The sequence below is a fragment of the Ovis canadensis genome, chromosome 2 (assembly GCF_042477335.2).
Source record: "Ovis canadensis isolate MfBH-ARS-UI-01 breed Bighorn chromosome 2, ARS-UI_OviCan_v2, whole genome shotgun sequence".
NCBI lineage: Eukaryota > Metazoa > Chordata > Mammalia > Artiodactyla > Bovidae > Ovis > Ovis canadensis.
Genome location: NC_091246.1, coordinates 217,571,192 through 217,599,064, shown reverse-complemented (window position 1 = coordinate 217,599,064; position 27,873 = coordinate 217,571,192). Strand labels below are relative to the sequence as shown.

At 36.1% G+C, this 27,873-nt stretch overlaps 1 protein-coding gene across 1 annotated transcript in view; it reads right to left on the bottom strand.

Annotated features, from left to right (window-relative positions):
* CPS1 (carbamoyl-phosphate synthase 1) overlaps nt 1-16,558 on the bottom strand; it is a 142,238-nt gene extending 125,680 nt beyond the window's left edge. Inside the window, exon 1 of the mRNA XM_069578246.1 lies at nt 16,153-16,558. Within this exon, the coding sequence (XP_069434347.1) occupies nt 16,153-16,278 (126 nt within the window). The 5' untranslated portion in view covers nt 16,279-16,558. The remainder of the gene's footprint in view (nt 1-16,152) is intronic.
* Between the last annotated feature and the right edge of the window lie 11,315 nt (nt 16,559-27,873).

The following is a 27,873-nucleotide window of genomic DNA, read 5'->3' as shown; positions in this document are numbered from 1 at the left end:
AATTTGGCACTTAAATTTTACTGCCCTATATCCAAGTATATGACTAATTTCTCCAATAAGATTATGGTCAAAACCAGACAATATCAAGCAGAGAGACCCTGCCTTTTCAAGTGTCAAACACAGTATCACTGACATATAACACAGCATCTGGCACACAGTAGGTGATCAGGGAGGCCATTTTGCACCTCTATGAATTCATACCAAGGCCAGTGATGTTAAATTTTCAGAGACTTTGGAGTCATTTAACCCCAGATCCACAAGGGAAAGTAACAGGTGTTATTGCTGACTTTGGAAAACGGAATTGAGCAAGACTGGTTCAAATCTTCTCAATAATTTTTTCAAAGAAACCTATTTACAGTTGCACATCAATGTGGGAAATTTGCAACTGTGAGCAAATACATTTGTTTCAGGGAATGGGGGCTCTAATAAGTCTATCTGGTTACAGATCTAGGCCTGGTTTTCCAAATAGCTTTAATAGTAATCAAGCTGATATTCAGATCTCTGTGTCTTCGGACACTCTGTTTTGTTTCTCAACTGCTCCTAAATTTAGAGGTTAAGGAGGAGGTGTGATTAACTATCACTGCTAGATTCCTATTTATTGTAAATACCTAACAAAGAGAGTCCCTTGGACTGCAAGGAGATCCAACTAGTCCATCCTAAAGGAGACCAGTCTTGGGTGTTCTTTGGAAGGACTGATGCTAAAGCTGAAACTCTAATACTTTGGCCACCTCATGCGAAGAGTTGACTCATTGGAAAAAACTCTGATGCTGGGAGGGATTGCGGGCAGGAGGAGAAGGGGATGACAGAGGATGAGATGGCTGGATGGCATCACCGACTCAATGGACATGGGTTTGGGTGGACTCTGGGAGTTGGTGATGGACAGGGAGGCCTGGCGTGCTGCGATTCATGGGGTCACAAAGAGTCAGACACCACTGAGCGACTGAACTGAACTGACCTAGCAAATACTGACTGGTTGAATGAATGTATGCATGAATGGCTGTCAGGTAGCAAAGATGCTGCATAATTCTTCTGTTTCTCTGAGACATAACTGGCTTGCAAATTGCATTTTTGCTATGCTCCAGTTGTATTTTATATCGGAGAAGGTGATGGCACCCCACTCCAGTACTCTTGCCTGGAAAATCCCATGGACAGAGGAGCCTGGTAGGCTGCGGTCCATGGGGTCGCAAAGAGTTGGACATGACTGAGCGACTTCCCTTTCACTTTTCACTTTCATGCATTGGAGAAGGAAATAGCAACCCACTCCAGTGTTCTTGCCTGGAGAATCCCAGGGATGGGGGAGCCTGGTGGGCTGCCGTCTATGGGGTCACACAGAGTCGGACACGACTGAAGCGACTTAGCAGCAGTTGTATTTTAACTATTCCTCTTAGGCTTTACTCACAAATATGAGAAGCAATGAGCAGTTTTTAGCTGTATTTAATTTTATGTGATTTACTTCCTGGGAAACTAGTTAAGGGAATACAGATCACCTGCTTCAACAGTATTTTTTCTTCCATAGTTTACCAATAGAGATGTAAGCGGGTACAGCAATTCCTTTTGATAAAACCATTACATCATGATTAAATTTTATTCACACTAAAATTACTTCAGTCAGAAAATCTACTAATTATTTAGTAGACTGCAGCTAAATTATTAAATAGCTAACTCAGTGAAAGAGGAAAGGTTACAACATGAAACAATAAAAGTATACACTCTCTTAACTTACATGTATCACCCCTATTATTTCTTTTCATACTTAAAATATTAAACATTCATTTTTTTTCATTTTATATTTGGTATAAATTTACTTATAACCACATTTTAAAATTAAATTTAATTGTTTTATTTTTGGTTGAACTCATTTCTAAAACATAGTTTTCTAATTCAATATTTTTCTAGTAGTGGTTCGTCTTACAAATCTTTCAAACCCAAAGACATTAAGTGTAGCAGGAAGATATTAGAGTTATAGTTTCTCTCCCTTTGGCATCTTTTTCCTAATATTTCTTGGGAATAAAGCTCAAATCACATCTGGAATGTAAAGTTACTTAAATAATCATTGTTCTAATTAAAAATAATTCCACTAGTGGTGAAAATGCAAGATAATACAACCACTATGGAAAACAGTACATAGTTTCCTCAAAAAGATTAAAACTGGAAATATTTGATCCAGTGATCCTGCTTCTGGATATTTATCCAAAGAATTGAAATCAGGACCTCAAAAAGATATCAGCACTCCAATGTTCATCACAATAGCCAAGATATGGAAACAACCTAAACGTCTATCTAAGATGAATGGGTAAAGAAAATGTCACATACACAAACTATGATATATTACTCAGCCTTTAAAAAGGAAGGAAATTCCACCATATATGACAATAGAAATGACTCTTGAGGATATTATGTTAAGTGAAATAAGCCAGCCACAGAAGGACAAATACTGCATGGTTTCATTTATCTGATAAAATGAGAATAAAAAAGCAATTCAATCATAAGGTTTAGTTAAATTTACTTATAAGAATTTTAATTCAAAACTGCCGTGGATAAGCCACAACATAACCAGATCAACCCAGAGTTACCTATCTATAAGTCTGTAAGTCATTAGACTGAAATGTCAATTCATTAATTACACCCTATAATCTGAAGCGAATAAGCAGATTTTGAGAACTCTTTACACTGATTCCAGGCCCTTGAATTCTCAAGTTCTCAAGACTGTTAGGACCACAGGTAATATAAGTGTGGAGATGCTTCTCTCAGTCCTCCTCCAGGAAAGACCTGCTACTCTGCTGCAAGGAGTGAGGTCAGTGGATGGTCACCAGGGTCTACCTTCTTGCAGGATCTACCTCAGTTGCAGAGGGCTACCTTGACTTTCCTGAACTGAAAGACACTCAGTCGTGTCCGACTCTTTGTGACCCCATGGACTATGCCAAAGGGTGTTCAAGCTACCACAAAATTGCACTCATTTCACATGCTAGCAAGGTAATGCTGAAAACCCTTCAAGGTAGGCTTCAACAGTATGTGAAGCAAGAAATGTCAGATGTACAAGCTGGATTTAGAAAAGGTAGAAGAACCAGAGATCAAATTGCCAACGTCCACAGGATTATCAAAAAAGCAAGGGAATTCAAGAAAAACATCTACTTCTGCTTCATTGACTACACTAAAGCCTTTGACTGTGTGGATCACAACAAACTGTGGAAAATTCTGAAAGAGACGGGAATACCAGACCACCTAACCTGCCTCTTGAGAAACATATATGCAGGTCAGGAAACAACAGTTAGAACTGGACATGGAACAGCAGACTGGTTCCTAATAAGAAAAGGAGTGTGTCAAGGCTGTATATTGTCACCCTGCTTATTTAACTTTTATGCAGAGTACATCATGAGAAACACTGGGCTGGAGGACACACAAGCTGGAATCAAGACTGTGGGGAGAATTATCAATAACCTCAGGTATGCAGATGACACCTCCCTAATGGCAGAAATCGAAGAGGAACTAAACAACTTCTTGATGAAGGTGAAAGAGGAAAGTGAAAAAGTTGGCTTAAAACTCAACATTCACCATACACAAAAATAAACTCAAAATGGATTAAAGATCTAAATGTAAGACCAGAAACTATAAAACTCCTAGAGGCGAACATAGGCAAAACACTCTCCAACATAAATCACAGCAGGATCCTCTATGATCCACCTCCCAGAATACTGGAAATAAAAGCAAAAATAAACAAATGGGACCTAAAATTAAAAGCTTCTGCACAACAAAGGAAACTATAAGCAAGGTGAAAAGACAGCCTTCAGAATGGGAGAAAATAATAGCAAATGAAGCAACTGACAAACAACTAATCTCAAAAATATACAAGCAACTTATGCAGCAATTCCAGAAAAATAAATGACCCAATCAAAAAATGGGCCAAAAAACTAAACAGACATTTCTTCAAAGAAGACATACAGATGGCTAACAAACACATGAAAAATGCTCAACATCACTCATTATCAGAGAAATGCAAATCAAAACCACAGTGAGGTACCATTTGACCCCAGTCAGAATGGCTGCGATCCAAAAGTCTACAAGCAATAAATGCTGGAGAGGGTGTGGAGAAAAGGGAACCCTCTTGCACTGTTGGTGGGAATGCAAACTAGTACAACCACTATGGAGAACAGTGTGGAGATTCCTTAAAAAATTGCAAATAGAACTGACTTATGACCCAGCAATCCCACTGCTGGGCATACACACCGAGGAACCAGAATTGAAAGATACACGTGTACCCCAATGTTCATCACAGCACTGTTTATAATAGCCAGGACATGGAAACAACCTAGATGTCCATCAGCAGATGAATGGATAAGAAAGCTGTGGTACATATACACAATGGAGTATTACTCAGCCATTAAAAAGAATACATCTGAATCAGTTCTAATGAGGTGGATGAAACTGGAGCCTATTATACAGAGTGAAGTAAGCCAGAAAGAAAAACACCAATACAGTATACTAACACATATATATGGAATTTAGAAAGATGGTAATGATAACCCTGTATGCAAGACAGCAAACGAGACACAGATGTGTAGAGCGAACATTTATACTCAGAGGGAGAGGGTGGGATGATTTTGGAGAATGGCATTGAAACATGTATAATATCATATAAGAAATGAATCGCCAGTCTAAGTTCGATGCAGGATACAGGATGCTTGGGGCTGTTGCACTGGGATGACCCAGAGGGATGGTACAGGTAGGGAAGTGGGAGGGGGGTTCAGGATGGGGAACACGTGTACACCCATGGCGGATTCATGGTGAGGTATGGCAAAACCAATACAATATTGTGAAGTAATTAGCCTCCAATAAAAAAAAATTTAAAAAGAAAAAGAAATAGATAAAAAAATTTTAAAAACTCAACATTCAAGAGACTAAGATCATGGCATCCAGTCCCATCACTTCATGACAAATAGATGGGAAACAATGACAGACTTTATATTCTTGGGCTCCAAAATCAATGCAGATGGTGACTGCAGCCATGAAATTAAAAGACCCTTGCTCCTTGGAAGAAAACTTTTGACAAACCTACACAGCATATTAAAAAGCAGTGACATCACTTTGTTGAAAAAGGTCCGTATAGTCAAAGGTATGGTTTTTCCAGTAGTCATGTACGGATGTAAGAGTTGGACCATAAAAAAGGCTGAGCACTGAAGAACTGATGCTTTCAAACTTGGTGCTGGAGAAGACTCTTGAGAATCCCTTGGACAGCAAGGAGATTAAACCAGTCAATCCTGGTTTGACTGGAAAGGAAAGGAAATCAACTCTGAATATTCATTGGAAGGACTGATGTTGAAGTTGAAGCTTCAATACTTTGGCTACCTGATGTAAAGAAGATCTGAAAAAGACCCTGACACTGGGAAAGATTGAAGGCAAGAAGAGAAGGGGATGACAGAAGATGAAGATGGTTGGATGGCATCTCCAACTCAATGGACATGAGTTTGAGCAAACTGGGAGAAGGTGAAGAACAGGACTGTGTGCTGCAGCCCATGGGGTCTCAAAGAGTCGGACATGATTGAGCAACTGAACAACGTGCACTTGCTCCATTTTTAGTCTTTTATTTCATAATTATATCTTTCTCTACATTAAAATGGATTACATAACTATATGAGCCTTATTCTTATATTTTAGAAATAGGCATTTTTAACAAACTGGGCAATCTTTGTATATTGTGCTTTCTGCTGCTAAGTCGCTTCAGTCGTGTCCGACTCTGTGCAACGCCATAGATGGCAGCCCACCAGGCTCCCCCGTCCCTGGGATTCTGCAGGCAAGAACACTGGAGTGAGTTGCCATTTCCTTCTCCAATGCATGAAAGGAAAAGTGAAAGTGAAGTCGCTCAGTCCTGTCCGACTCTTAGCGACCCCATGGACTGCAGCCTACCAGGCTCCTCTGTCCATGCAATTTTCCAGGCAAGAGTACTAGAGTGGGGTGCCATTGCCTTCTCTGTATTGTGCTTTCTAGTACTTATAAACTCTGAGGATTCTAAATTTTAATTGATTTTTTCTTAAAACACATATTTGTAAGGGAGATTGCATGTAAATAGATAAATTTACATGCAATAAATTCTCTACTGGTTGGCTTATCTGCAATGGATGTTACTATTATGTGACATTTCAAGAATGTGTACTGGAACCTCCCTGAGTAGTTAAAACTCTGCACTCCCACTGCAGGGGAAGCAGTTTCAATCCCTGGTCTTGGGTGAGATCCTGCATGATGCATGGTGGGCCCAAAAAGTTTTTCTAAAGAATGTAACACTGCAGGTAGACGTGACATTTTCTCTAAATGTCTCACTCTTTAAGATTTTTCATTTTCCCTTAAAATTAAGTTTTATTGCAAACCAGTATTTAAAGGCCTATTTCATTTCCTGATGATAGAATAGCTTTAGTATCAGTGTTAGTCATTCAGTTGTGTCTGACTCGCTGGGACTCCATGGACTATAGTCCACCAGGCTCCTCTGTCCACAGAATTCTCCAGGCAAGAATACTGGACTAGATAGCCATTCCCTTCTCCAGGGGATCTTCTCAACCCAAGGGTTGAACCCAGGTCTTCTGCATCGCAGGCAGATTCTTTACCATCTGAGCCACCAGGGAAGCCCTGATTAGCTTTATGGGACCACAAATAAATGACCAGAATTTTATACTCTAATACTATCAGTCTGAGATCAAGTTTAAAAAGTTAGATGTCCCAAAGCAATTTCCAGGACAAGAACAATGCAAAAATAATTAATGGAAGACACAGCTAAATTTTCCTTCAAAAAGCTTTGAAAATACATCCCAAGTACCTACGCTCAACTGACTTAGAGAGTTTTGTCTTAAGAAGGAACAGTCAAATTCATACAGAATTTATAATATGACCCGTAAAAGTCTGTAAAAGTTTTGAAACAGCCAAGCATGCACTACTACTATTAGGTTTTCCTTTGCCTAATAACAGGGTGTTGTGTTTTTAAAAATTATCCACTTGCTCATTAATCATTTCATATCCCAGCATCATACAGGACTAACTTTGAGAATACCAATTATTTACCATGAGCTAGCTTTCTTTGAGTCCTTTCATTCATGTAAGTCAAGATAAGACTTATTTTGGTTCTAAGAAGGAGCCAAAACTTGCTTATATGAACATGTACCACATTAGACTTTTGTGCATGTAGTTTACAGGACTACAAGAGAAAGAAAGAAACTGAAAATTGAAAAGCAGCATGTTTCACTACAAACACATGACAATGTTTAGGTTGAAATGGAAGAAATATGTCAACAAAGTAGCACTACCCTAAAATACCATATTTATAGAATTACAAACAGCCATATAAAGCAGGAATCCTCACTGATATTTTGACTTAACCTGTTCTTGAAATAGAACCCAAAAAAGGAAAACGGGGTAGGAAAGGAAAAGAAAAACCTGATTTATTTTGTACTGAAATATAGTATTGAATACATAAATGGACTCAAGTAAGAAATAAAATTTAACAGGGGAAGCCATGTTAAACAACAAATACAGCTTCAGATATTCATAGAAACACACTAACAAAATGCCAAATTCAAAAGATCCATATAATGTTTGAGGCCCAGTGAAAACTCTAGCCAGATTTGCAACGTATATATTCACTTTATATGCAGAAACAGACATCCACATATCCTTATATTAACTACAGCACTTACACATCTATGAAATGGGAATAACAGCACTGTTTCTCCCCCTGGGAGTGAGAATTCATCAACAAAATGTTCTGGATGTAAAGCCTCAAGCCAATTTAGCAATAAGTTTCATAAAAGATTTGAATATAAAGCATTATAGCTATTAAATACAATAATCCCCTTAAGCTAGTAGTAAAAATGAAAATTATTTACTCTGGGAATTTAATTGTATTGCCATTAAAAGATTTGTCTATGTAAATTATTTCCATATCAAAAAAGATAGAAGCCCCATCTGTTTATTTCTATTTTCACCAAAGCCTAAAGCTATATAAAACATTTGATTTCTGGCTCACCTGAGGTTTCTTAGTTATTAGTTGCCATTAGTGCTCATCCTCTTAAGAAATAAAATAGATCTGAACCAAGCTTTGGAAGGTAAGAAGCATAAGCCAGAATGTATTTTAGTTTACTACTGCATAGATAATAAGATAAAAAATTAAAATCTTCAAGTGTCCTTTATTAGTAAGTGAAATCTTATTTTTTTTATTTTGGAGTTAATACTTTCAAAATATGGATTCTTAAAATTCAGATTTAAAGCAAAATTTGCTACATCTAGAATATTTAATGAGATTTCTCTGCAGTTACAGTGCCTAATACTTCAGTATTTCAAAGTATTGTAACAGCAGTAATCAATTAAGCCTTACAACATCTTAGGTTAATACCCTTACAACATCCTAAGTTAATATTAAGTCATCTTCCTTTGGTTAAAGATAAACCAATGTTGGGAGGAAAATTACAAGGTTAATTTACTTGAATATTTCTATGTTCTGGACATTTATAAACAAATGAGTCAGATTCATAAGTAATTTTTATTCTAGTTATGTTTCTTATTATAAATAAAAAATAGCATTCAGAAAAATTCTACCACAAAAACATATAAAGTGAAGGTTTACTAACAAGCACTTAATGGGCATTTGCTATGTGGTAAATCATTCTGAATCTGGGAGGGATCTGCTATATTGTAAGCTGTTTATTTTATGATTATAAATTATTATGGGTCTTATATTTAGTTCTACATCATAAATATATTCAGTAAAATTCTTAGTAACACAGCAACTTTATTAATTCATTTGTAAGAGCCTCAGATTAGCCAACAACCTCCCTATGATATTTAGATCAATATAAGGCTGCAGTCCATGGGGTCGCTAAGAGTCAGACAGGACTGAGCGACTTCACTTTCACTTTTCACTTTCATGCACTGGAGCAGGAAATGGCAACCCACTCTAGTGTTCTTGCCTGGAGAATCCCAGGGACGGGGGAGCCTGGTGGGCTGCCATCTATGGGGTCGCACAGAGTCGGACACGACTGAAGCGACTTAGCAGCATGACATTTATTGGGGCTTCCCTGGTGGCAAGCAGCAAAGAATCTGCCTGCAATGCAGGAGCTGCAGGAGGTGGGGGTTCAATCCTTGGGTCAGGTAGATCCCCTAGAGGAGGGCATGCTAACCCACTCCAGTATTCTTGCTTGGAGAATCCCATGCACAGAGGAGACTGGTGGGCTACAGTCCCTGGGGTCACAAAGAGTTGGACACAACTGAAGTGACTTAGCATGCACGCATGGCATTTATAAAGGTGAAAAAAAGAGAAAAATAATCAAAGAGCCTTGAAAATGTTTTCATGAGTTGAACTCATTTAGACTAGGCTTCCCTGGTGGCTCAGAGTTTAAAGTGTCTGCCTGCAATGAGGGAGACCTGGATTCAATCCCTGGGTTGGGAAGATCCCCTGGAGAAGGAAATGGCAACCCACGCCAGTATTCCTGCCTGGAGAATCCCATGGATGGAGGAGCCTGGTGGGCTCCAGTCCACGGGGGTCACAAAGAGTCGGACACGACTGAGCGACTTCACTCACTCAGACCAGATGAAGGATGAAGGAAATCAAGAGTAAGCTAGGGATTGCTAGGGATGAGCAGTCCAACAGTAGGCCTGACCTTGACCCATGTAGATTTCCTGAACTCTCGGTCAGTGTAAAGACCCTAGGAAATACTGGTCCCATCAAGGACATTTGGTCTTTCATAGCAAATTCCAAAAGCCTTGAAGTGAGTTCTGGTATGACAATTGCCCAAGAGATACTGGAAACTCTCCACTACACCCTCCGACTGGAGTGGGTTGCCATTTCCTTCTCCAGGGGATCTTCCCAACCCAGGGATCTAACCTGGGTCTCCTGCATTGCAGGCAGACACTTTATCCTCTGAGCCACCAGGGAAGCCCCTAGAAACATGAAGAAAGAAGATGTGAGGGCAGAGTAATGTTCTCTATTTCCACAGCAGTGAAATCTATACTTGTTCAAACAAGTATAGCAAATCTGGTAAGCATGGTCAGATAGAAACTCAAGGCACCATCAGCAGGAGAGGGCTGCATGAGGCCAAGATGAGCACCAGTTGTTCTGGCATTTCCTTATCCAGTATTAGCTTCTGATCCAGGGCTGGGACCAGGGGAGGTGAGTGAGATGCCAAGGGCACAATATCAAAGGGGCCACACTGTCAGCCTTGTAGTGAGAACTTCCTTCAATGTTGGACATTAGATGTCTCACTCACCTACCTTAGCCTGAGCCCTGTCCAACTATAGCTTGCTTAAGGGCTTCATGGCAAGAAGTTTGGGCTTCCCTGGTAGCTCAGTGGTAAAGAATCTGCCTGCAATGCACAAGACCTAGCTTCAATCCTTGGGTTGGAAAGATGCCCTGGAGGAGGGCATGGCAACCCACTCCGGAGAATTCCATGGATAGAGGAGCCTGGTAGGCTACAGTCCATACGGTCACACAGAGTCAGGCATGACTGAAGTGATTAAGCAGTAGTATAGCTGCTAAGTCACTTCAGTTGTGTCCAACTCTGTGCGACCCCAGAGATGGCAGCCCACCAGGCTTCCCTGTCCCTGGGATTCTCCCAGAAAGAACACTGGAATAGGTTGCCATTTCCTTCTCCAATGCATGAAAATGAAAAGTGAAAGTGAAGTCGCTCAGTCGTGTCCAACTCTTCATGACCCCATGGACTGCAACCCACCAGGTTCCTCCGTCCATGGGATTCTCCAGGCAAGAGTACTGGAGTGGGGTGCCATTGCCTTCTCTGAGTAGCATAGCAAGAAGCTCATAATATGAAGAAACTGCTGATGACAAACAAACAGATGAGTCTATACCTTAAAAAGGGAGGTTAAAAGGTAGCGTAAATAAACAAAAATGTTCAAAAGAGAGGATCCCTCTCAACTAATAAAATATTGTCCACCAAAAATATGCCAAGTTGCTAAATCATCTGAATTAATTCAACATCTCATTTGGGATTGGAACCCAATTTATTATTTTAAAAAGAGAATTATCATGTAAGAAATTCAGCCCTAAAATGTATTTATATGTAGTAAAAGCCTAATACAATCATTATTCTTAAATGTGTATAAGAAATTTATTCCCACCACCACTTCTAATATGTACAAAGAGGACTCTTATATAATAATGAATTCTATTTCCTAAGAATGTCTTTAAAACTACTGCAAGATAACTAGATGCTTCTAATTGTAGGAGTTTTTGCAGTTGCCAATTTCTAAGCAAATAACAATAGCTCCTCAAGGTTAAACTAAATAGTTACTTCTATGTTAAAATCAAAATACAACATCTTAGAAAATGAAAACCTTTCAAAAGGAGTGGTGATTCCAAGGGCTCATTTGTATCTGAAGTACCAGAGAGAAGGACACTTAGATTGTTAGATTCTTGGCTTAATTATAACACAGGTCACCATTTTTTTTTAAAGAGTAGATTAATGTTAGAAATAGTACTTATTGAATCTTTTTCTACTCATAAGGAACTTAACCTTTTTTTTCTTTTTTTTAATCTAATAAGAATTTATCATATTATTTGTTAGTGATCTTTTCAATTTAATACCTTTGATTTCCAAATTCATTTGCAAGTAAAAATAAAACTATTTAGTCTTAGTGACTTTCTAAGACTTGCAAACTCAGAATTTTCTAATTTGTATGTTTCCTGCAGTCAGAGACTATCCACTTATTATTCTGCATGTATACTCCCAGGATACAAGTTTCATATTTTTTTGCTAAGTAAATAAATACGTAGGATATTAAGATGTACACAATTCACTGTACTTTTGGAATTGAATTTACCATAGTGAAAAAAAATTTTTGCTTCATAGTCCTTGAGTCTAATTTGTTATAAGTAAACCTAGTGATAGGTTTACTATTACGGCACAGGTGAAAAAAATCATTATAAGTATTTGAGAATTTTTATCAGGTATTATGTCACTGTAATAATTTATAGTCCAGAAACACATGAAGAAACTCTGATCTAAGTCTTTATGAGATCCTTATACTAAAATGTGTAGAATAGAATTTTGTCTAAGTAACCAGTTTTTACTTTTTGAAAATCAAGCCCTTGTTGGTTTCATCATTTGTGCATATTTTCTCTCAGTACATAGGTTGTCTTTGCATTGTATTTATGATTTCTTTGGTTGTGAAAAAGCTTATAAAATTAATTAGGTCCCATTTGTTTATTTTTGCTTTTATTCCTATTGCCTTGGAAGACTAACCTAAGAAACCTTTGATTTGTACAATATATATATAATGTACGATTGGTACAATTATGTCCAAGAATGTTTTGCCTGTGTTCTCTTCAAGAATTGTTATGGTACCTTGTCTTATATTTAAGTCTTTAAGCCATTTGGAGCTTAGATTGGTGTGAGGATGTGTTCTAAGCTTTAATGATTTACGTATGGCTGTCCAACTTTTCGAACACCACTCGCTGAAGAGACTATCTTTTCCCATTGTATATTCTTGCCTCCTTGGTTGAATATTCATTGTCCATAGGTGTGTGGTTTTATTTCTGGGCTCTCTGTTCTGTTCTGTTGATCCATATGTCTATCTTTGTGTCAATACCACAATGTTTTGATTACTGTAGCTTTGCAGGATTGCCTGAAATCTGAAAGGGTCCTGTTTCCTCTTTTGTTCTTTTTTCCCAGGACTGCTTTGGAAATTCTGAGTCTTTCATGGTTCCACATAAATCTTAACTTTATCTATTCTAGTTCTGTGAAAAATTTCATGGATATTTTGATACATATTGCATTAAATCTGCAAATTGCTTTGGACAATATGGCCATTTTAACAATATTAATACTTCCAATTCAAGAGCATGGGGGATATCTTTCCATTTGTTTGAGTGATGACTCAATTTTCATTATTTATGTTTTGTAGTTGTCAACATGTATCTTTCACTTCCTTGGTGTGATTTGTTCCTAAGTTGTTGTTGTTGTTGTTGTTGTTTTGATGTGATTTTAAAAGGGATTGTTTACATTTCCTTTATCATATGTCATTGTTAGTGTAAAGAAATGCAATCTATTTCTGTATATCAATCTTGTACCCTGCTACCTTGCTGAACAGTTTTTTACTAAAATATATTATAGATTTTTAGCACTGATCATGTTTGGTGGTCACACAATTCTTGGAGTAAATCGAGAATTGTTTCCACACTAAAGATGGCAAAATTTAGGTTTAGAGAGAATATGTGACCTAAGTTTAGAACATTGATAAATGCATGAGAAAGGTTAGAATCCAGGTCTTTTGTTCCTATCCAGTGTGTTTACCACTGCACAGATAAAAATGACTAAATATAATAATGAGCATTAAGATTACTATCTAGAGATTTGTACATTATGATAGTTTGATACTCTTGATATAAAACTCCTTTAAAACAAAGAGTACCCTGAAATTATTTCTTCTTCCTTACAAATGAAATACAACTGTGTCTATTAACAAAGAAAGTGAAAGTGAAGTCTCTCAGTCATGTCCAACTTTTTGCAACCCCATGGACTATAGCCCACCAGGGTCTTTTGTCCATGGGATTCTCCAGGCAAGAGTATTGGAGTGGGCTGCCATTTCCTTCTCCAGGGGATCTTCCCAAGCCAAGGATAGAACCCAGGTCTCCCACATTGCAGACAAATGCTTTACCATCTGAGTCACCAGGGAAGCCTATGTCTATTAACAAGGTACACTCTATAAATATTACCTACAAATACATGAGGAAGGTCCACATAGAAGTACCAGTGCATCACTGCTGCCTTCTAACTCACTCTCCTTGTCAATTGCCAAGGAGATGGTGACCTCCAAAGACATTGAAAAGGCAATCAATTTACACTGCAGTGCTTATACATCTGATCCCAGAGTCTCTTCCACAATCCATTTAACTATTTATAACTGGCTATAAAGCTATTAACCTTTTGTGATTGTTCTCATTGCCCTTCACTAACCATATGTAACTATATCCTAATGATTTTAACTGTCGTTAAAATAGGATGCTCATATAAAAAGAGTTTAAGCTTAAATATATCTTTCCAAGAGAACTGAGTTTTAAAAGCGAAGGTATGAAGAAAAGTAGGTAGAGGACTGTTTCAAAATAAGTGAATAATAGCACAAGTTGCCTTGGACTGCTGTATAGAATTTTTATTCACTATTGTGAAGTTTAAGAACTTCTATTTTTCATGCCTGGCATTCCTCCAAAACTTTGGCCAGAAATGATTGAGTGTGAGTAATGGCTTTTACACTAGGAAATAATGGCTTATTCCTCCTACAAATTTGTCATTCTTAGCTGTGAACTTTGGCAGACCCTTAAAACAGATCTGCCACCATGAGCTAAAACTACTTTCACAGTGGACCATCCACATAATTAAACCATTTTATTGTAGTTGTGGTTGTATAGAGCACTTATTATGACAGTGGAGAATTGGTTTCTCATATCAGTCACATCTATGCCATTTTATGTGGTCACTGAATTTCTCTGTTTCATATGATAGAGATACACCTAACTCTCTACCTGTTTTTGTGAAAAGGAAAAGCTATTCCAAGGCACACAACATTGAAGTCTTAAAAGGCACATCTAACTTTAGGTAATTCTATTCATCACTATTTATTCTCTCTGAAGTGATATATGAGTACCCTTGAGATATTACTAACACAAATGTTCACTCTGATAGCTTATATGTTGTCACTCTATCTTTGATGATGATAAACACATCTCCTTCTGGCTCTCTAGTTCCAAATACACCAAATCCTAGAAAATAGTTGTTCCTGGGTTTCTTAATTTAAAACGGTAGTTTCTTTTTTTTAATTTTTACTTTATCTTTTTAGCCATGCTACATGGCATGCAGGATCTTAGTTCCCCAGTCAGGGATCAAACCCATGTCCTTTGCAGTGAAAACATGGAGTCTTAACCACTGGACCAGCAGGGAAGTCCCTAAAATGGTAATTTTTTATATTTCTCCTGAGATCTTGAGCTTTCTCATTCTCTTTTTTCTTTCTCTCTCTCCCACCACCATAACTCTTCCTTCACACCTCCTTTCTCTTTATGTCTCCCTCTTCCTTCTGTTTATTTCACTCCTCTTTCTCTCGCACTCCTGTCAGTGGAGGTCACAAAAATCTATAGGCATTGCTTAACCCTGAAGATATCATTCAGGGCTAAGGTCATGCTAACCTCTTACTTCAGCAACCTAAGCACTTGAAGCTGGGAAAGTATTTGGAGGACTTTTAGTCAACCCACTGAGCACACAAAGTAGAAACAGAACACTCAAAATATTACAATCTATTTTTACATCAACAGGGAGAGGTTGTTTGGGGCTTTCTTCCTACTTCACTTTTACAACTCTTACTACTAAGAAGCAATATATTTAAAGCTTCTTTGATTACTTAAATTTTATATTCACTAAATATGACTTTTATTGGCAAAGTTTCCTTGTAGTAATTTCAGACTTCTCTGGTAATAAATGTCTTCATAAAAGTATAAGAAGGAACAGAAGTTCCTACTGGAATTTCCTAACTCAACGGTGGGGTGGGGGAAGAACATCTAATGTCTTCTTCCTGGACCTGCTCCTCAGTTATGTACATTCAGAGAGACAGACTCATCAGCTGCTAATTGCCTTAATGTCTTAATCTTCAAAATAAAAGTAATAAATTTGTCCTTCTAAAAAAAGAGGCTGAGAGGAAAAAGCAAAAAGCAAAGGCAGTGTCTACATGATGATCTATAAATATCAAAATTATGTAGATATTTTCCTTCCAAAATCTTTTCCTAGAATACTTGACCAGTGAGCCAACAGAGAATAAGAGGCTGAGCACACTATCTACTGCCATCTGGCTCATGCACATATATACACCTCCATGAGCAATGCTGTCTAGGCACAGAGCCCCAATAGCCTTTTTAGAAAATTGTTTTCTAAACAAAACACTTATATTTTACATATTCACAGGACATGTGATTCTTCTTTACATTGAGTGAAAACTCTTAATTTTCAGAGCATAATTATCAGAGCAGATAATGATTATTTGCAAAATATGTAGGTTCTCTAGCAAAGCAAATTTTAATAAGCAGGCAGTTCAGAACTCTGGTTTTCTTTTGTTAGTGACACCTTTGTTTCACACTAAACTATACCCCATAAAATTTTTTTTTAATGAATATAGGAATATTACCTTGACAGAAAGGAGTCTGATGCCAGGTCTTGCAAATTTCCATTGATGGTGTGCCGTCACTTTGGTTAAGCCAAAGCTTGTCTTCAGGGTCTTCACCACTTTGCAAGCTGTCAAAATCCTTGTCATTTTGAAGACGATTTGTGACTAAAATCGAATAAAATTACATATATTTTATGAGAATTTTGTTATAAGGTTTTTTAATTAATGTGAAGAAAGCTGGAGATGTGCAGTCGTGTTAAGGCTGACTGCACAGTGATCTTTGGATTTCCATTCATTCTGTCATTAAATGTCTTCAGCCACAGCTCCTCCTTCTCTTAAGCCCTCCTCCCAAGGTAATGTCCAGAGATGTTCCGTGGACATGTAATACAAATTGCAACACATCAAACACTACCTTCTCCTGCTGAAATAATGCTAGTGCTGTGGAAAACCAGTCATCTGTCAAAGGAATTGCTTATGCAGCTGAATAGAATGACCTAGACACAGTGGACAACCTTAGGAATATCACTTACCCTAAAGAGTAACAAATTCCTAATAATGCTAAGGGTCAAAGATTTTTGCTTGTGTTAGATGTGATGTCTAATTTGCCTTAAAAGACATTTTGAATTCCCAAAGAAACTCAAGACTAGCCATTTTCTGCTTGGAAAAGACAATGGACACCACACATAGGAAAAAAGACATTAGAACAAGCTTTTATCCACAAATATAGAATAAACCCTTCTACATTTTTTTTAGTTTAACAGTGTATTACATTCTTACCATTGCATTGTTTTCTGTTCCAAATTTTAAAGCAATCAGTAATATTAACTAAAACACAACTGAAGAAAAGCAGCCTATTTTTATCTCTCTTACTTTTTCAATATGTAAAAGGTATATGGAACATATACTTTGGTTTAAACCAAAGTAAACATTGGTTTTAATTAATGCTCATTCCTAAATTGAATTTTTTTTTAGCTTTTAAACTATTAAATATAAAATTCCCCAAATGAAAATATTTGCATTTCAATCTGAGTTGAAATCAATTCACTTAGCCCTCAACCCCACATTTAATCAGGCAACCAAAAGGTCTCATTGGCTTAAGAAAGTTCTCACTTAAGTCATGTGCTTATATAGATTATATTCTTGTAAAAGAAGACAAGAAATAAAGACTTCCTTCTAGAGCTTTCCATTGTGGGAAAGATGACATAGAATGGCATAAAAGATTGTAAACTTCACCAATGTAGGATAAGTGCTAGAACTGGGAGAGGGGTATGATGAGATTTTTTTTTTTTTTTAAAGAACAAAGTTTAAACTCAGTCTTCTTCTATCTTACTTAAAGTAATAATGTACAAACATTCTCTGAAGCCAAATTACTTCATATTAACTGGTGTTAGAAAAGTGAAAAAATAAGGCTCAGTCTAGTGTATATAATTAATAAAATAAGCAATGTTATGCTAGTGTGTCCAAATACAATGCAGAAAGAAAGAGGAGAGGGAAAGAAGGTGAGAAGCAGGAGACAAGGAGGGGAGATAAAGAAATAAGGAAGAAAGAAAGAAAGAAGGGAAGGAAGGAAAAGATCAGCTCCCTGTGTATGTCCAGTAAAATTTAAATATGTGATCACATTGAACGATATTATCTTGAAGGATACAAAGAGTAAAAACTGTAGCTAGAGGGGTAAAAAGCAGGAGGGACAGCATGAGCAACAGCACAGACACGTGAAATCATACGACATATTAAAATAAAAGGCTAACACACTCTGCTAAAGCCTAGATGCACAGTACAGGCTGGGGAAATGAAAAGGAGCCATTACATGGAAGACTTTGTGTGCTTTAAAATGGTTGGTCTTAATCCATAAAGAGCATTCATGGTAGTCATGGAAATGTTTTGAACAAAGGTGAAATCTGTGTGAAAGAAAGATTATGCAAAATGAATGAGGGTGAAATAGCAGAAGAAAAGCTCTCAACTTAGAGAACTAAGAATCAACACTTACTGGTTTGGATCAGTAAGTACAATGGGCCTTGAACTCATCCTGTCTGCATATACATGCATATGTTTATATAGGGGCTTCCCTCAAAACTCAGTTGGTAGAATCCACCTGCAATGCAGGAGACCCCAGTTTGATTCCTGGGTCAGGAAGATCCCCTGGAGAAGGAAAAGGCTACTCACTCCAGTATTCTTGGGCTTCCCTTGTGGCTCAGCTGGTAAAGAACCCACCTGCAATGCAGGAGACCTGGGTTTGATCCCTGGATTGGGAAAATCCCCTGGAAAAGGGAAAGGCTACCCAGTCCAGTATTCTGGCCTGGAGAATTCCATGGACTGTATAGTCCATGGGGTCACAAAGAGTAAGACACAGTTGAGTGACTTTCACTTTCACTTTCACATGTTTACATAGAGAAAAGGAGGTTTGTCTTTCTCTAATTAGAAAAATTGTCATTTTTCAATTGTTAAATTGTGTATGACTCTTTGCAACCCCATGGACTGCAGCACACTGGGCTTCCCTGTCCGTCACTATCTCCCAGAGTTTGCTCAGCTCATGTCCATTGAGTCAGTGATGTCATCCAACCATCTCATCCTCTGTCACCCCCTTGTCTTCCTGCCCTCAATCTTCCCTGGCATCAGGGTCTTTGGCAGTGAGTCAGCTTGTTGCATTAGGTGGGCAAAGTATTGGAACTTCTGCTTCAGCATCAATCCTTCCAATGAATATTCAGGGTTGATTTCCTTTAGGATTGACTGGTTTGATCTCCTTGCTGCCCAAAGGACCCTGAAGAGTCTTCTCTAGCACCACAGTTTAAAAGCATCAGAAAAATGACATGTACTTATCATGAAAGTCTTCAAGATGCAGAGTAAATTTAAAACAGTCATAGCCTCATTACCCAGAAGTACCCATGAGTGAATACTGTGGGATATTTCCCCCTTTATTCTCTGCACTTTGATTAAATATGACAGTTGGGATACTGAGGAGTTCAGAATTTGAACAAGGAAAAGACATTAGTAACTGACTTCATAATCACTTCTACCAGTTGGCCAAAAAGCATGGTAAATTAAACTTGGTTTTCCAAAAGGTATCAACAACTTTAGGATATAATTCCATGACTCTAGAATCTAACAAAAACTATAAGCCTGACAGTTGTAATGGGCTTTCATTTTTTTAGTAAAACATGTTGGATATAGGGTACAGTCCATGTTTCTAGTTATCCTAATGAAAGGAGAAGGGGCAGAAGATTCGGAGTTTGGTAAAATATTCTGAAAATTAGTGCATCATGATTCTACAAACATCTTGGGAATTGGAAAGACCAGTAAATTAAATGGTGGGTAGATTCAGATTTAAGTGATCAAGATGAACTGAAATCTACAACCAAACTAAAAAAGAAAATTACATCGGTGAGGGAGTTTACATTAGAACAACAGGAGACTCAGGTTCGATCCCTGGGTCAGAAATATCCTCTGGAGAAGGAAATGGCACCCCACTCCAGTATTCTTGCCTGGAAAATCCCATGAACAGAGGAGCCTGGCAAGCTACAGTCCATAGTGTCACAAAGAGTCAAACACGACTGAGTGACTAAACAACCAATCAAGGGAGTGGGGTGATAGCTGATTAATAGTCAATATGAAAGAGATAAAAATATTAGTAGAAATATTACATTTTTATGAAAGAATTTTTAACATATTTTAAAAGAATATTTTTTTAGACTAGAATGATTTTTTTTCTCTAGTCACATTTACATGGTCCTCCTCTCACATAAGCTGTCTGCATACCACTAAGCAGGGAAAGGCATGCACACACGTACACACAGAAGATTGAGGGAATTTGTATTTGAAATGTATTTTGGGTGACCCATGTCATTCAGAGTCCTCTAATCATATAAGTCACTCACTCAAAACAGCAAAATATTGCTTATGAATTTACCCCCTCTTTTCTACTGGTACTTTTATCATAGTTATCACTGTTTATGGTACTAGGCTACTGTTGCTATACAATGCCATTTGGAAAATTAAGAATTATTAAGCTAAATATTTCTCAATTTTGATGGAGCAATGCTCCACTACTTTTTTTACATTTTTTAATCAAAGTACAGCTGATTTACAGCACTGTGCCAATCTCTCTGTTGTACTACAAAGTGGCTCAGTTATACACATATATACATTCTTTTTTTGTATTCTTTTACACTATGGCTTATCACCATATATTTTCCTTTGTTATACATTAAGACTTTGTTGTTTATCCATTCTAAATGTAATACATTCTAGTGCTTCTTAATCTAGTGCTGATAAAACTTTTTATTTCTTCCATAAATTGGAAAATGCCTTAAATATTTGTATGAATAAATATGTATATATGTATGTATATAAGGAGATTAAAACATATACATATTTATATAGAGAGAGCAAGTAAAATATCCTTAACATAATTATTTATCATTCCTTAAGAGAAATAGAAACATTCAGTCTTCCAAACCCCTGAGGAGATTTAATTTGATGAATTTGTCATTAGGATATCTGTTATTGAAAATGTTACTATATCCATCACTAAATGGTATTTATTTTCATCTGTTATTTAAAGAAACGTGGATAATACTGAAAAATAGATAATAGCTTACCACCCAAACATAAACTCTATTCATGTTTTAGCATATCTTCCTCTATCATTTATTTCTATATGCAAATCATAATTTTGAAAACAGTGATCATATACTTTTGTAGAGTAATACTATATTTAAGGTATGTTCAATGTTATTACATGTTCTTTTCAAACTTTAACTGAAATGGCTACAAAAATCTTTCATCTTTATTGCTTCTATTGTTGCTATAATGCATATCAATATTGCCATATTTTATAAACAATGCCAAATCTCTCTTCAAAAAGAATGCACCTCTCTACATGCCAATCACAATATGTACATGTCTCTTTTAATGCACACTTGTCAACTTCAGGTATTATTTCTTATTTGCTTATTTGAACACAGGAAATTATATTTGTTTTCATTTGAATTTTAAATTACTCATGAAGTCAAACACTTCCATATGCCTTTGTTTAGCACTATTAGTTAGTATATTCTTGTATCTTTTTGCTCCCATTAATCCATTAACACTAATGATCAAGAAAACCTCTTAAAATGAAACATAAAACAACACTGATTAACAGCCTATATTTGCACTAATTTCAAGTGTACTAATTCCTTCTTTTGGATGATCCACTGGTATAAGTGAGGGAGACCTGTTACCAGTTGGAAGAAATGAAACCAGCTCATCCTGGATAATAAAGGCTTTAGGTTTTAGAATAAAGAGAAAATATAGCATTAGCAATTCTTTTTTAAAAAGTGCAAAAACTGCCAACAGCCTTCTTGAAGTGTATCTTGCTAAGTAATGAATCTGAAACACTCTAAGATAGTGATACATCTTTCAAAAAGTCCCTAATATAACAGGCATGCAAGAGGTGTGTTTGAAAAATGATTGAATGAATGAATGGATTCCTGTATATTGAGTTCCTGCCTGATCAATGATGCTTATTTAAGCAAAAGAAGGTAAAATTATGTCACATGAACATAAGAGTAAATAAAGATATTTAGGAAAAGGAAAAGAAAGCTGTCAGTTAAGAATTCTACAAAAGACTATTTTGAAAAGATAAACTGACAGCAAGAAGCAAAGTATGTCTGGAGAGCAAACAATTCAGAGTAAAAGAAGGTAAAGAACCACCACTTCCGAAAAAAGTTTTATTTAGTATTTGAGTAAAGACGCATGAAAATGGAATAGAAAAGGTAGAAGTGATTTTTTGGGTTCAATTCTGATTTTTATTAGCCTAATATAACAAGAAACACTGTCACAAATGAGAATATGGACCAAAAAAGGGCTACTCTTTGAAGAAAAGCATCGCAGGTTTGTACTCACATAAAAAGGAGTACTTTCTCTCATCATAGAAACTAGGATAAGCTAGAAGAAGGATTCCTCAAAGTCTGACCAGGGAGAAGATTTGTCTATAATGACAATAGATGTTAGGCTGTTAGATGAGGAGATTTTTAAATAATCAGATGTCTTTGAAAATCCAATCATTAAGATACATTCATTAAGATTCAATTGGCATTTTAAGAAATAGAAGGTGAAGAACCAATTTTCATGAATGTGCTTATCAATCTAACACTTGATAGCATAAAGGTTGAAGTGATTCAAAGGAAGAGAAAAAATGAAGCTGGAAAAGAGACCTTGTCAAAATGATTTCACATATTAAAATTCTAGGTACATGTGATTATATTCTAGGGCAATAAAAAAGAAATCATTTTTAAGACTGAAAAAAAAAAACTTAAAGAGAGCAAGTTAGTTGGTACAAGCAGCATGTATTTGTAAAGAATAAATCTTGTCATACCAATTTCTGCCTTTAAAAAAGACATTATTACTAGACTCTGTAGAAATGTTAGACATGAGCTACTTCAAGTGCATTGAATATACATTCTAGGGCATTATTAGGTACATATACATTTACTGGAGAACGCATATAAATGTAGGAGGAAACTGAATTACACAGTGAGCAAAACAATCTTTCTATTTGTGGGATGAGAAGAACATAGTGGGCAATGGCTTAGAAAGTTGATTCAGAAATCACAGTGACCTTGGCAAACTGGAGACATAGTCAAACACAAACAGATGAAAGTACAAGCAAAGTGAGGTCAAATGTAAGTTAGTCCAAAAAGAGGAAGAAAAGCAAGTCACAAACACAAATTGTAGAGGATTATATAGAAATAAGCCAAAAAGCATATATAGTAGTCATAAAATATAGCAGCTGCCCAAAGTTAATCATAGTGTGCTGTAATCATTAAAGTTATAAATCATTAAGTCATAAATTATACATAGAAGTCAGAATTTAGAGTCAAATTTAAGAAAGAAAATTCAAAGTTCACTAAGAAGTTAAATATCGAATAACCTGTAACACACACAAAAAATAAAATTTTGACCATGAGAGAACTACAGATTTAAAACCATGTCATGTAGGATTCCTAATCAAAAATTTTCAGTCTTCCTAAAAGTCTTTAAAAAAATGTTTTAAAGGGGAAATTCTTGGGTATTGAATTTTTAAGATCCTACAATAGAATTTAAAACATTGTAATTTGTAACCATAATATATTAGCATATATTTACATCTATGAGATATATATATTACTCACTATTATGCCAGTAAGTGCAAATAAGTACTTAAATAAATCAATTTTAATGAGTCCAATGATGATAAATATGATGCTGCTTGATAGTTGAGGTATTTGCCATTTTTTGATCACGTACTAAGTGCCATATCTTGGGCAAGGCACTTGGAATACCAGTTTTGCTAACCTTAAAAGCAATCTCTATGCTAAATTGTGGTTAATTATATCCCTGTTTTACAGGTGAAGATATTGAGTGGGTCCCAGGGAGTTAAGTAGCTTGCCCATGATCACACAGCTAATAAGTTGCAAAGCCAAGATGAGAACTCAGCTCTTAGCCAATGTTCAGCCTCTTTCCAACATGTCAACTATATCTGGGAAAAAGAGAGGCAGCAACACGAAATGATTTAGAAAGAGTGGGCTGGTTAAGATTAATTTCACAGGAAGAATACATGATTGTAGAGCTTGCAAGGCTAGAAATACTATGACATGACCTGGAAATGGATAAAATGTAAGTTCAGTAAAAATCAAATAATGAGAAGAAAGCATTCATGCTTCTTTGATTTATTATCATGTTTAAAATTAAAATAATATAAACATGAAGAAGGTAATATAGAAATGAAACTATAAAATTTTTCTAGCAATCTATCTAGTGAAACTAATTGGTCTGAGAGTCATACTTCTAGTTGGCTGATTCAGCCCAACTTACCTAAAATAGCAAAGGAAATTTTATATTTTTCTATGTTAGATCCTATTATTTTAAGTTACTTCAGAATCTGAATAATTTAATGTCATTGAATTTTCATCATTGCTTTTAAAGTCTAGAATTGCTAAAAAAAGAAACTGGTTTTAGAAAATAATTTAGGGACTACTTCTTGAGTGCTTTCTATTTATCAGAAAGCAGGATTGTTTCCAACTAAAAGATACTTTGTAGGAAATTAATTTCTTTTTAAAAGTATTGCCTAAATTCTCATCAATCAGATAACATAATTTTGTGATAGTTTTATATAGCTGAAAGTTATTTTTAAAATCATCTTTTCCAACTGCTCTGTTTTATAGATACAAGAAATAGATACCTAAATGAACAGTTATCTCATAATTTTTGAGTTAAACACCAAATCTAAAGTTTTTAGTAGAAATCATTGTAGAAACATAAGTTCCTAACAATTACTACACTTCAAATAGAAATAATTTTGTAAATGATGAAACAGTTAGTGAAAGAAACTAACAATTACATAAATCAAACTCTACACTTAATTTTAGCCTAAACATTTCCTTAAATTTTGGCCTAAACTTGCCTACAGCATAAACTTCATAAAATAGAATGGCTAAATCATTAGACAATTGTCATTCTAAAGAGTAAAATATTTCTAAGGAAAATTTTTAAATTTAATTCATCATCAGCCTTTTTTGCACAATGATTATCACTGCAACTAAATCATCTTTTAATGTGCTGAACAGAATGAACAGCTCTGATGGGCTTGTTAATTCTTAACTTCTGCCCAGAGTAAATACAAAAGATTTTGCAAGGCTCTAAAGAGCAACCCTAACCATGAGGAGGGGTTACCAATGGTAATCTAGGTCATGGGCTGGGAGAATATTGGACCCTCTTTAAATTAAATATATTTGGGAATCACAAAGAAGCAAATTGTGCAACATGTCTTGAAACTACCGATGTACTGAAGTAAGGGGTGGCAATTTACATGGTAATGACGTAGAAGTCTTTCTTTTCTTTTAACTAAAACAGGTCACCCACACACATTTTTACTCTACCCCCTCATACAGTACATTTGCTACATTAATGTGATTTCCTTCGTGACCTCTTGTTTTCAAGAGAGCTTGGTCCAGGAAGATGTATTCAGACCTCCTAATGACCAGACCACCACTCTCACAAACAGTAAATTTCCCCGACTTCACTCTCACTTTTCACTTTCATGCATTGGAGAAGGAAATGGCAACCCACTCCAGTGTTCTTGCCTGGAGAATCCCAGGGACGGCGGAGCCTGGTGGGCTGTCGTCTATGGGGTCGCACAGAGTCGGACACGACTGAAGCGACTTAGCAGCAGCAGCAGCAAACTGTTATTACGAATTCCCATGAATGGACATACACCTATTGCTTCTTCCAGCTTTGGAAATTTCTCCTTTTTTTCTAAACTTTTTATTTTGTATTTAAATATAGCTGGTTAACAATGTTGTGATAGTTTCAGGTGAACAGAAAAGGGGCTCAGCCGTACATCTATGTGTATCCATCCTCCCCCCAAACTCTCCTCCCATCCTGGCTGCCACATAACACAGAGCAGAGTTGTCTAAGTTGAGTCACTGAAAGACAGGGTGCCTTTTTTCTTTTATCAAGGTTAAAAAAATATGGAGAAAAGTAATGTTCTAGAGGAGAAAAAAGAAAAGGAGACAGAGAAGGGAAGAAATAAGAGAAGGAAAAAATATCCTGTTACTTGAATTCTACAAACTGCTAACAGTTAAAAATGCTTATTTGGATGTTAACTCCTGACATTTCCTAGGGTGATGAAGAGTTAATTGTTTTATTCTGGTATTGGTTATTTGATACCATTTATTTTAAACCTCTTCTTCACTTATTCAAGATCATCCTCAGCTAACAGGAAGAGGGAAATACATAATGTTGTTGCAAATTGAACTCAAATTAAGGGATTGATTATTTCAAGAGAATATTCTTGAATGTTTTGTGCACTGAAAGAGCAAAATATTGATTGTTCAAAGTTGACAGTTTCAAAGTTTCAAAATTTTGTTTTTAAAAGCTAATGATCTGGGTATAGATGTTGAAGTCAATGAGTAATAATAAAAATCCTACAAAAGAAATGGTTAGACATTTTGTAGAAAGAAAGACAAATGAAAGAAAGAAGTATCAGCACTATATTAGTTGCTCTGGATGGTACACCAATACGTAACTTTGGAAAAGAAAGGATTGTCGAGTTAGAATATTATTTTCTAAAATTGGTAACTGCGTTCCTTAAATTATTAAAAATCCCAACAATAAAGTCACTTTCCGAAAGTGACTAGTTTTCTACCATTAATTAACTGGATTAATTAATAACTAATTAGTCAATCAATCAATATTTTTATATTCATATAAATTTTGAAGACTTGACCCCTAGTGAAAGTTACTAAAACCTTCAACTAAAGGTCTTTCAGGAGTGTTATTTAATTTCCCCATTCACATGCAAATCAGAGAACCTATGATCTAATGATCATACTATGAACATTACATGAAAAGAATTGCTACCCACGGGACTACATAACTCTCATTTTACTTTCATTTTTAATGTACAGAATAAGAAAAATTGGACATTTCTTTATTGTAAAGATATCCTAATACATATCTTTGTAATACTTAAAAGCAATTGAAACATCACAGTGAACTGAAATTGAAAACAGATTTTAAAATGTTTAAAATTAAACTTAAAATTAAACTACTGAATTGACTGCATATTTTGCAAATTGTCTTTGTGTCTAAGTCTCTGCTTAAAGGCCAGAATGAATTGCAGTGAAAATCAGTCTTTTAAAGAGAAAGTGCTTTTTAAAAAAATGATGTTTACATGAGGATGGTGCACGGGGATGATCCAGAGAGATGATATGGGGTGGGAGGTGGGAGGGGGGTTCATGTTTGGGAACTCATGTACACTCGTGGTGGATTCATGTCAATGTATGGCAAAACAAATACAGTATTGTAAAGTAAAATAAAGTAAAAAAAAAAAATTTTAAGTTGCTTATTATGATAACTGACCCCCAAAACCACTAAATATATCTATGAAGCACCATCACATTTTTAGTTGTTATTTTCAGTCCTTGCATTTTATAAGCAGAGTCTTCTGCTCAGCTTCCGGGCAGACACAAGTTTGTGGGGGCAGTAAAATGCCCAGATGCTTCTTAAACACTCAAGGTGAGACATACAGCTATTTCATAAGAACACTATAAGGAATCAAGGCAAAGTCCTATGTAAAAAACAAAAAAAATTAACACTGAAGACCAAGACTGGCTCCTGTCAGAGACTAGAGCCCCTACTGATGTTTGTTAACTACCTTCAACTAAGGCCACCAGCTAGAACCCAAGGCGTCTTAGTACTTCCCACCTCTGACTACTTTTTTCTCTTCTTTTCCTCATCTTGCCATGCAAATTTCACCAGAGAAAATGCTTAGGACATGATAGAATGACTACAAGGAATAAGAAAAAAGAGAAGTCAAAGGAGAAATGTGTGATTTTCAGATTTTCAGACTGTACATTTAAAACTTGTAAATCTGTCTCACAGTGTCTTGGCACACTGTCAATGGTGTCAAAGACCACACAACTTCTTTATATTGAACTTGTCTCTTTATAAAATGCAGTAGATAAAGAAAATGATGAGGAATAATTAACAAAACAGATTGTGAATCATTTAACCAACATAAGATGGTAGAATCTGATGACAATATTTAGGACTGTACGCTTCTTGGATTAATTTTTTCAACTAGTCTACATCCTGTCAATTCTTCAAAGCTACATGAAATCTTACTTTACAAACTTTACCAAAAAATTTCCATCTTGTTATACCATACAGTTGCTATTTACATACTCTTAACTTATACACTGATACTTTCTTGATTAAAAT